Here is a 12,266-nt window from a genome sequence, read left to right on the forward strand (position 1 = left end):
TTTAAAATTTTCCGCAGATAGGTATATTATTGATGCGAACTAAAATATTTACTCTTCTGATAGAGTATTTAAATATATCGATTATATACAAATTAAATCATTTATTTTTAAAAATTTGGAATATTAGTAGAAGGTAAATTTCTCTGCAATGAAATTTTATAATTGTTTAGGACATGGATATAAATTTAAAGAAAGCTGGGTAAATTGGTTTAGTGCTTTCTGTACAGCATTGCAGCACCGGCATAATGACATTCAGTTGCCGAATTTAACCTTTTTTTTTTTTTTTCAGCTAGGAAAAATAACTTTATAAGGATTAAAGATTAGAAAGTAATAAATATAAAGAATTCTTTTAAAAAAATGCTTTTATCAGTGCATTACGAAGGAAAATGTTTTATTAAAAATCTGGGGAGCCATGCAAAAATCGTAAATGCGTTAAGTTCAGAAGACTATAACCTGCATTATAAAGCCTCAAAAGATAACGTGAGAAAAAGAATTCAAACATTCTTAATATTAAAATTAAACTACATTATAAATATAGTTACAATTTCAATATTCTTAAAGCTTTTCTATTTTCACCTCACACTTTTACCATTTTACTTTGATCCACAGGTAAAATAATGATTTTTCTTTTTTAATTCGTTGATAAAATCATTTAAAAAATATATGATATACGTTATAAAATCTTTCGTATTGATTTAATACCTATGGCAAACTGTATTAATATTTAGTCGTTAACACTATGAAATTGTAACTTAACGTTGGACAATTTAAATTACAGTTATGACCTCGAGAACTGGGAGAAAGTCGAAACCTGTGTAACTCATAAGTTAAAATAAAACTTGATTTCACATAATTAGAAAATAATTAATTTTAAGAATGCAGATCAATTGAGTTTATTAAAGATATATGTTTTTCTATGCTATAAAAATCTTGTTTGCAATAAAATGCATTTGATTCTTCTAGGACTCCAGTATTTCATCATTTTGTCAAAGTAGCTTTAACCAAAAATCCAAAGAAACGACCAACTGCTGAAAGATTGTTGCAGGTAATTATTTTCAAAATATTCAATCAAAATATAAAGTGAGTGCAAGAGAAGGCAAATTATAGAAAGTTTAGCATTCCGCAAAAGAGATATCTGATAAAGTTATGTGCTTTCAAGTAAGATTATCAGTAACTTGTTTTTAAAATATTGGAATGCATAATGAATAGATTCCAGTAGATTATGCATCCATAAATAATATTATTTTGGCAGAGAAAATTAGTGTGAAAAAAAATGAAACATGTTCTATATTGCCCGTACATAAAAAAAGATGTGTAGATGAATGTGTTATTCTCATGGAGTGCAGAAGTTTATTTCATGGAGTGTATAGATGAAACTCAAGTAATCTTTACTTGATTTTAAGAATTTTAATCCCAGGAAAATGATACCGAAATAGTTTTTTTTTTTTTATTCCTTATTTGAAAACAATAAATTTACAGAGTTGTGGAGTGTTTTGAAATTAATTTTCATTATTTCTCAGGAATAAAATTTCCCATTTTAATGTAATACTAGGCTTATTTTGGGACGGATCTTATAATTTTGAGCCATGTTCAGATGAAAATGCTCGAATTGAACTGGAACCTTTCTTTGCAAACTTAAGCACTACTCCAGGACGTTTGGCTCATACGAATTTAGCTGCACCTGACCGGTTCTTTGAGTTTCGAATCTGATACCCTCCAGTCTCGAAGCCTAGACCTTACCACCAGGTTACCACTGCACAATTTTATGAACAAGCTTCCGACGAAAGAGGATCAACCATTGACATAAATATTGATTAGAGAAATTTTAATGAAATATCTAGTTTCGTAACATGTTGTGTATGATCGCGTAAACAAGTCTGGCAGAATCCACTCAGTCTGCATTAATAAAGAATTGGGAATATCGTCAACCATTCAAAATTTCGTTTTTTTAAGGAATAGATGGCTAAAAAAATAGCTGTCTTGGATATAAACAAAGCAATAATCTGATTTTTTTATATCTTTATTGAGAATGAAATTTCTTTTAGAAAAGGAATTCACGGAAAATGATTGTGTAAAGTTGAAATACGGTTTAATTCTTTATTCATTAGAGATAAGTGGGCAACGTGAATAGCAAAATAGTTCAAAAATAATATGCAAAATAAGACCACGTTGATAAAAAAAAAAAAATGTTTTCAAAATATTACACTTTTTAAATTGTTATGCAAACCCTCTAGACAATTCGGTCATTTATAAAGTTTTGTTTTTCTATCCAGCAAGGTTATTAGAAAAACACCGCATAACTGTGTCTTTAAAACCAAATTAATATGATACAGGAAAGGAAAAAAAAAAAAAAATGCAATTTTCCGCATAACTTAAAACACTACTTCTTCGGTGAAAATAAGGGCCATATGCAAATTGATATTGGAAATTTTTAGTAGTGAAAGTACCAATTATTTTTAAATGCTATTGCGTGAGTCAAAAAAAAATCCCAAATGCTGTTAAATAACGTTTCAATAGACAGAGATAAACAGTGAGAGCAGCGGGACGCGAGCGGTCTTCAATTTCAATCTATGCGGTCGCGCAGTTGGCGCACATAATAAAGTTATGCATACAAATTGATAGACATTTTATAAAATGTATTTTAGAAAGATTTTGGGATTGTTTTTAATTTTTGATACAGTAAAAATGTAAACGGGCAATTAATACAAAACATACATTTAAAACTTAAGATAAATTTCACATTTAGCGTCGTGTTTTAAAGCAATTTGAAACTTTCTAGTCAAACAATTTTATCTGAAGTTGATGTAAAATAATAAAAATTAAATACAGATCTCACAAGATACATGAAAATCTGCAAATCTGGGTAACAATATTATGCGAATTTTATTTTTTCACAGTTATATCCTATCGTATTACTAATATCTACATTTATTAAAGATATCACTGTTAATAATATTACAACTAATAAAATTATCTATAAATCATTTAATAGTAAAACATTAACATCGTTTAAAAATTAGTAATTACGTTTCAGCATTTACTATACACTATACGTAGTTATAATTTATAATAATATTTTGACAAATGGCTGCAAATATGGCCACATAGTTCTCAAGTTCACTTCTATACTAAATTTTCGATCTTAAAGAATTTTTAGTTTGAGTGATGGGAGAAAATGTTTTAAAGAAGTACTACAAATATAACTGACAAACACAATTCATGAAGCATTCTCAAAATTTTTCCATTAATTCCAATTATATATTAGGTTTTAGGTATGTATTAGGTTTATTTAATTTATATAAAAAAAATTATGACAGTTTCTTTCTCTCTTGTAAAACTCTTTTTGTTAGAAGAATATGGTTGGAGTTGACTTTCTTGAAATATTTATATCATACTGTATCAATGAATCTGTAAATGTTTTTTTATTTACTGTTTTATGTTTTTGTTACTGTTTTATGTTTACTATTGTTTATTTCAGCATCCTTTTGTCCAAGGAGATCTTGGAAAACATTTAGCTCGGGAACTTCTTGAAAAATTTAGTAATCCTCAACATAATTTCACAGATTTAGAACCTGATGATGAGGGGGTTCGTTTTTATATTTTTTTAAAATATTATATGTAAGATTCTGACTTTAAATTTTTGTATTATTATTGTACCCTTTTATGTTTCAATAATTTTTAGTAAATCTTTCTGCTTTTGCACTTTGCTTTGATTCTTGTAATGTCTTTTTCCATGTGTTTTGTTATATCGAAAAATACTAGAGTTAAGCCTATGAATTTTATGTTTTTTGATGTCATAGTATATAACATTTATTTAACTTATTTGGATTCATTGCATATCCATTTATAATTATGTAAATTAAAATTAAATAATTGCAGCATGCGAAATTATAAATTTTACATAATTTTTTTTTTCGTACCGGTTGCAGAAAATGTTATCAATTGCAATAAAACGTTCTTGTATTATTAAGTTGGTGCTTTCCGTGTATTTGCATTTAAAGTTGCTATTGCGAGAAAAATAACAGAAGCAATTTCTGTCGTTACTGCTATCAATAATGTAAATACCATCTTTTTATCATAATAAATAAATCGAAAAATAACGGATTGAGTGATTCAATTGCTTTTTTTTTTATAAAATGTATAATTTTATTGTCTGATGCATATGATTTTCCTAGGTTTTGATGAATGTTCCACAGAGAATTCCATCAAAGCAATCGGGAAGGACCAGGCAAAAAACGCAGTCAGAACTTAATTGTAAGTGGTTTGAAATATATCAAGATTCAGTTACATAAATAACCACATTTTTTTGAGAATTTAATACTTTTAAGATTGCGATTTCAGTATAGATTCATTCACTGTAATTCTTTGAGGTTGCACCTGTCCACAATTTTGTTTCCGAAAATAGATTGGCAACTTTATAGCAACATTTCATTTAATCAAGGTTTAATATATAATTCTTCAATTTCATTACAAATGAAGACAATTCCATGGTAATACAAAACTATAATGTGTGAAATCAGTAGATATACTTCTCTAATAATTTCATTACATTAAATTATTTATTGGCAGATGCTATTGAACTTATGCATGTAAGTTCTTTGAATTTTGAATGAAGTTCTATAAACTTTATTTTAAAATACATGTTATAAAAATACAAATTGAATACAGATTATTTAATGATGAATATTTTTACAAAAATCACTTTATGAAACTAGAATAATAGATTCATTTAAAATTATTTTAACTTTGTAACTTGTCCAATTTAGCTGCATCCAAAAAATAAATGCTATATTTTATAACTTAATGTAATAAAATTGGCGTATTTCATATATTTCCATTTCCATTTGTATTTAATATATATATATATATATATATATATATATATATATATATATATATATATATTCTAATTATTTTCTTCTTCTGACTTGTAAAGATGACAAAGATTCTTCTGTCGTTGTAATTGTATCCGCATTGGTTTAGTATGACTTTGCAAATTCATGCAATGGAAAATCATGGGATGCTATGCTGTTATGTTGCAACAAACTCCTTCGCCCGCTTGCAAAATTCTTCAAACGTGCAGTTTGGCTTATATTGCTGGAAGCAGGCCTTCTCTCCTACCAGCTTTAGAGTTGGTATGATTCTTGAAGAATCCTGCTTTCAAGAAGCAGTTTGAGATTGTGATCTGTTTCACAGATTTCCATAATTTTACACTGAAATAAGATGCATCCAAAATTGAAAATTTGAAGGTTGCTCGATCTTTTCTAGCATCTGTTAAGTACAAAATTTGCTGAATCAGGATTGTTCTATTAAACGTCTTAAAGGGGTTTATGATACATTTATATTTTCATTCTTGCTCTAGAACAGCTAGTTGCTGTCGAAAAGGATCCAAAGTCATACAGACTTTTTGGTTGTTTTCATAGGGGGTTGACTGCGCTTGTTTGAAGTAAAAAGGTATTTTATACATGCTAATTATAATGCGATAATGCTTAGAACAGTCAGCTTTGGCTCCCAGCATCATGGTAGATATTATTTTGCTATTTCCCACCATATTATTTATCACGTTTAGATTTAAAGTTTTTCTAGACAACACAGTAAAAAAATAGCCTTGTTTCGTTTAAGTTTCATTTGTTTCCTTAAATTCATCATCAGATTATGAGATATTATTACTTCCTGTAAAATCTTGTCGTCCGCAAAAGATGCCGCAGGGGGCGGATTACTCTCTATGCTACGCCACAGCTTATAGTATGTGGTTTCTGTGCTAATGTTTTGATATTTATCAAAAATTTAGTTAAAATTTATCAACAGGAAAGGTAATGTATACCTTGAAAAGCTTGTTTTAATAGTATTTGGAAACATTTGGTTGTATATAATTTACATGAAAGAACTTTCGACAACAAGTTATAAGTAACAACTTTAATTTTGGGAGGAGGGAGAACATTTCAGATATTTTGCCATTATTTTATATCGCTCCCGATATTTTGTTATACGTTTATCCACTAATTTTTCTCCTTTGCAGTTGAAAGTGTAAGCTTTGATTTACCGTTGATGTCAGAATTGTCTACTTCAAATGAAAAGGTGAGTTTTGTTGATAATTGATTTTATATCTATTAATTTTTAGTACACAATTACTGTTATTGTTGGTATAAATAGATGTTACTTGACAACGTACCTCATTTTGCAGGGTCATACTGCCTATGATGTATCTCAAGCCTGGGGTATTTCGGAAGTCAGTACATTTTTAACATATGTTTTGCATTTTTAGATGCTTAATTGTAGCATTAATAGTTATTAAATAGTTAGTATTTGAACTGATGTTTTGAATGAGCCCTGAATACAATATCTTATTGATCCATAAAATGTCCACCAGTGCATGAGCAATATGTTCTTTCAGCTCTGCGCTTGTTAGAAAAATAATGCTATAACTCACAGTAATATAATTAAAGTTACTAATGTAAACTGATTTCAAAAACTGGGGACAAAATACCTTATGAAATTTCTGCTTTGTTAAAATAATAGATGAGTAACAATTAATTTTTTCCCCTTTTATTTGGCAGTTGAAAGAAGGTAGTTTTTCTTTAAGTTTTGATTATCTTTTACAATATTCCCTATTTCTAAAAGAATCTGTGGTATTAAATGCGACTAAAATAATTCAAATGAAATATTTGAAGTAAAATTTTCAATTTTTAAGTCTGATAAAAAAAAAATATTAAGACTAAGAAAAATAGGATGATGATTATATTTCTGTTAATAATATTTTAATTTCATCCCCAAAATGTTTTTCACTTTGATTAATGCTGTGTATTTGTATTTCATGCTTTATTACTAAATTTCGTATAAATATATAAATTTTAAGGAGCTCTTCTTAGAAATATTAAGCAGAGAATAAAGTTCTAGCCAGACATGGTAGGTAATAAACCTAAATTTCGATACTTAATAATTTATGTCTCCTAACAGGAACCTTCTGTGGAACCTGAATATGATTTAGCAACTGCATGGATGGAACAAGATTTAGATTCAGATGTTATATGCAAGTAGGCATTATACTCTTATTTATATGACTGGACTTAATTTCAAGATTTTATCAGATATTCCTACCACATACTTTGAGTTTTTCTGTTTTACATTAATAGCTAATTTCAAACTAAATATTAATCATGGATTATTGAGTATGGGATTTTTCTTGCTTGCATAATTTGCCAAAAAATGCGTTTTGTGTGATTTGATTTGTCTATCTTATTATTTTGAATTTTTTTAGTAAAGAATTTTTTTTTGCATAGATTTAGATTGCAAATTTTGCTTTCTTAGTAAAACATAAATATATTTATTTCATCTTGCCTTGAGTGTTACATTATGCATGCATAGTGAATGAAGTGCGCATGTGTGTGTTTTTTAAATTATATTTACTGTAGTTTTCTTTTTGCAAATATTTCGTGTTGATAATTTGAAAATGATACAATGATTGTTTCATACTGCAAATATTGTTTTTAGTTGCTTTTAAAGTGGAATTGTTCTTTTATATACTGGTACAAATTGATTTTGCACGGTTATATTTTAAAGTTACTGTTTTTTTTTGTTTTTTTTGTTTTAAATATTTAAAAAGACTTTTTTTAAAAATTCTTTTAGTATTTATATTTTGAGACACTTTTTTTCAACACTTTTTTTATACTTATTTTCAACGCTTTTTTTTAATGAAAAATACATAATTGTTAAAAGCCTCATAGAAGTATTACAGTAAGTTTTCTTAGAATTAGCTTATTGTTAGAAATATAGACTAGTGATTCTTATCCCTTTCTCATACTGCAAAAAGTTAAAATAATTCTTTTTTATTATATAAAAAACTGCCCCAAAAATCGCAGTTTTGTATAATATATATATTTAAATTTAGAAGCTAAATTGGCAAATATCTCTGCTACAGTTATGATAAAATTAATAAAATGTTTTAATGCTTGTAAAAGAATTTTTTATGTTATAATATCTTATTCTTAACCAACAAGAATACTCTTTCATTTTTTTTTAAACATTTCTTTGCTCTTCTGAATTTTTTAGATTCACGAGCAATTTCATTTGTTTACCAGTATGAACACTTATTTTTTTCCTCTATATATAATTCGTAAATATTCTCATATAAGAGCTATTTAAATATTTTGAATTTTTTTTATAGCTGTTCTAAAATTTTATTTTTATTATCAAAATACAATATACTGTAAAAAATACAAATAATGTGAATTCAAATATTTTAGAATGCTACTGAATTCTCTTGACATCTTATGGTCCTATTTAAAAGGGAAATTTTTTATAAAATATTTTTCTTTTTACTTTTTAATTTATGCATTGAAAAATTTACGTAAGAACTTTAATTTTTTTCTCTAATCGATATTACTTCGTATGTTTGAAATAATATATTTTAAAATTAGTGTTTTATTACATCATGCTGTTTTCTAAAATTGACGAAACGTGTGTTTCTTCATTAGCATACTTTAGTATTCCTGCAGATATTTGAAATACTTGAAGGTAATATTTATTGTAATTAATATCTCTAAAAATTATAAAAGTATGAATAAAAGTAAAGGATTTCATCTCTGTTTCTTGTTAGATATTTATCAAAATAATCTAATATGAGCAATTTATAACTAGGCATAATTTTTTCAAGATATTTTAGTTTGAAGACAAAAGCTTTTTCTGTAATATAAACTTATTCAATAATGTTATCTATTGTTTGTTTAAAGACGACGCAATGCAACATTATGCTAGCTTTAACGTACAGGTTAGCAATTTCTCTTGAATTAATTCTTCGGTTCCGCGTTTGAAACATTTAAAAGCTTTTTTTTTTAATTTCTAATTCTTTTATAAAGTTTTTTTTTTAAATCTTTTAGTGTCAAATATTTTTTATGTTCTTAGTTTTATTCAGAAGGATTAATTAAAAAGGACCTCGTCTTCTTAAAAATCTAATATAGAAACGATAAGGTAGCTGAGATAAAAAAAAAGTTTAATTCTTTTGCTGATGGCAATGATTAATCAGTTTACCGACCAAACTGGTAACCTCCTCCTATTAGGTATACTTTCACAGGCATAATAATCTTCTGTATTCATTTTTGTGTAAAATGGGCTTTTTTTAATGTAAAAATAAGAGATAATATTACAGAGTTTATAACTTCTTTTTTTTTTTAACAATACAATGGCTAGGAGAGCAGCGAAGAAAAGCTTGGGCTCAGAGTGATGGTTTTAATAGAATTGGGGTACTATAAATTAGTTTTATTTGTAATATAAAAAGAATATTGTGAAAGAATGTTATTAATATTCTGGAGCTATTTCACTTCTGTATGAATAATTATGGTACGAGTGTATATTCTGTGTGTTGAGAAATTTTTGAGAAAAATCTTTACATTTATTAAAACTGAATGTATACTTTTGTTTTTATCATTTTTCACATTCTATGTATATGCATTGATGTACGTTATTCGTCTTTTTCTGAAAAATGAGAATAGTATAGTGTATTAAAGTATCATCTATTAGCAAAATCGCTTTATTGAGATACTAAACTTTATTAATAAAATCAAAGAAAATCTTGAAATTTGTCTCATTATTGCCTTTTTGCTTTAAAAAATGTAGCTTGAATTTCAGAATTTTTAAACTGATATGATTAATTACACAATTCATATCAAATCCCTCATAATTAATCTCATGACGTTAATTAGATTTTTAGGGAATTATCTTTGATGTTTAAAATAATTAATATTTTATAAAATGCTAATTATTGAAGTTATATTTTCTTAATTTATATGGTATTTAAAAGGATTTGGCAAAAGGAAAGGCAAAATACTTTGAATAAAAAAATTTAAAAGAAACATGTGATCTTATTAAATACATGCCTTAAATATATTCAGTCAAGATATTTGTAAGCAATGTGAATTAGTTGCTTTATTTTTAAAAATCGTTATAAGTTTGAAGAACTAAATTATTTCTGAAATAAGATCCTAAACATAAGCTGAATTTTTGTTTTAGCATTATGGAAATATACTATAGAAAGAAAATAATACAAATGAAACTTGCGTCTTTTGGCTAGCTAAATATTTTAAATTTGATTTCAGAATAACAGTAGTTCTGCTCTTTTACTTTTGTTTAAACAAAGGTATAGTCAGTATGCAATGAATAAAATATGCATTTTTAAAAATTGAACTTAATTTTCTGAATTAAAGCTGATGTTATATAAAATGGCCTATAAACATTTCTTGCTCTTCTCTTAGCCACTTTGCAAGATCTCTGGTGAGGATTCTGTTGTCAGATTGATTAGACATTCGCCTCCACCCTAAAATCAAAATATCTGCATATCATACATCATATTGAATTGTCAGGGCAAGTCAAATCTTCCGTGACATGTCTACGAAAATGCATTTCAAGAAGTCGATAGAAATTGGCAGATTGAAAATGTAGTTTATTCTGAAGTTATTTCTGTCTAAAATAATACATTATTAAAATATCTGCAGCTTTTATCGACAAACTTTTTTATCCTCATTGGAAACATCAGGCCAATACAGAATATTTCAATTCATTGACGCATGTAGAATTGCTTTCAAAAGTTTAAAAAAGTAAGATTATTATGTCTTTTTGCTGCGAGGACCTACTCGGATATTTAAAAACTCCCTTAAATTCTTTTTGACAAAAAAAAAAGAAAAAAGAAAAGAAAAGGGGGCCATTGCTTTTAAAGGTATTTTTGAAGGTCTAAATCACAAAATGCTGTAAAAACCATTTAGTTTAAAAAATAAACCCGAGGTTGGTGCAAAACTTAAAAGAATCAATCCCTCTTACTTCCACTACTACCCCCCTACACACACACACACTGAGAGACACCCGAAATATGGGGATGAAAAGCTTCTGCTCTGTGGTTTGTTCTCGTTTACCTGGTGCATATAGTAATACTGTGGGGTCGTATTACCTCCACTCCAATGATACCTTATACAGAAAGTATTTGACTATGCACGGTGATGACCATTAGGATTCAACTTTAGTTCCCACTTTCATGCTGTCTCGACGACGATCACTCAATCGTCTCGAATTGCATAGGAATAGCTTCGATGTGGTTACTTCTACCAAAAAAGTACCCATAAAATTAATTTAAATAGTTATTAGTGTAAAGCTATATGTATGCAGACCCTTAGTATATAATTACCGAATAAAAGCTTACAGTTTAGAAAATGAAGAGGGGTGGAGGCTCAATTCTGGTGTTTGTCTTGGGCGCTGTTTTGTATTCCTGATTTATATTTTGACCGTGGATGGCTGTTTATTATGGATGTAGAAAATCAAATAATATGTAAAAAAAACAAACAGCTGAATAAACATTTATGACTTTTATCTTCTGCATTTCAAATTATTAAAAAACTAGAAATTTTGAAAGATAAAATGGTACATGTTATTCCAGAGTCATGAATCGCTTGTCAAATTGTCTCTTATTTAAAATTTGATTATTTAAAATTCATCGTTTTACAATCCTATTTAGAATTTCCACATTGCAAAGCAAAATTTGATTTCAGAATTAGAGGAAAAAATTGCTAATTTTTTTTAAAACTTAGGTCAACCTGGAAAAATGTTTTTTATAAGTTGTCTTTTACTTCAATGTTAAAGATGTTGAAATAGACAGAATAAGGATCAATCCATTGTTATTTCAATAGTTAATAATCACTTTTCCCTATTCAAATTATTTTCATCTTTGGTTATATCATTTTTCTATCAGTTATTAAAAAAAAGGGTTATTTATCTCCATTAGCCTCTTTCCATTTTCATGTGACATTTGTCATATTTTAAAAAATAGCAACAATTCATTAGACTCACTGCTAAAACGATAGTGTAGTGAGAATAATTATTAATTGATTTTTACAAATTATGAGTTTAGATCTCTTGGAAAAAATTCATGGTATTCTATGTATTTTCAAGTAGTGAGATTGGCGGTTTTAAACCATGCAACGGTTCCAAAGCTGAAGATAAAGAATGCATATGTCGTTTATAGACTAAAATTCCTCCTTTTGGTTCTGAACATACCAAATCGTGTTTTCGGTTAATTTCTTGCCTAATTTAATGTTATTGAAATACTTTAGTATTTGTTAATATTTATTAATAATATGGTCCATTATAATATATTCATTAAGAAGGTGAATTGTTAATTTTGCAGAAATAGCTTTCTAAAACTAACAATATATATGTTTCAGAATGGCAGTTTATTAATAGATAATATTCTGATATTTAAGAACAACTTTTTTAAACATCAATCT

General features: G+C 27.2%; 1 protein-coding gene across 5 annotated transcripts in view; it reads left to right on the forward strand.

Moving 5' to 3' along the window:
• The window catches only part of LOC129958166 (mitogen-activated protein kinase kinase kinase kinase 5-like), a 94,063-nt gene that overhangs the window by 40,477 nt on the left and 41,320 nt on the right, over window positions 1-12,266 (forward strand). For all 5 annotated transcript variants that reach the window (XM_056070407.1, XM_056070409.1, XM_056070408.1 and 2 more), the window contains 6 exons: window positions 964-1,045; window positions 3,479-3,586; window positions 4,176-4,254; window positions 6,020-6,078; window positions 6,185-6,229; window positions 6,958-7,034. In XM_056070407.1, the coding sequence (XP_055926382.1) occupies window positions 964-1,045; window positions 3,479-3,586; window positions 4,176-4,254; window positions 6,020-6,078; window positions 6,185-6,229; window positions 6,958-7,034 (450 nt within the window). The remainder of the gene's footprint in view (window positions 1-963; window positions 1,046-3,478; window positions 3,587-4,175; window positions 4,255-6,019; window positions 6,079-6,184; window positions 6,230-6,957; window positions 7,035-12,266) is intronic.

Source organism: Argiope bruennichi, chromosome X1 (genome assembly GCF_947563725.1).
Source record: "Argiope bruennichi chromosome X1, qqArgBrue1.1, whole genome shotgun sequence".
In the NCBI taxonomy this organism is placed as follows: Eukaryota; Metazoa; Arthropoda; class Arachnida; order Araneae; family Araneidae; genus Argiope; species Argiope bruennichi.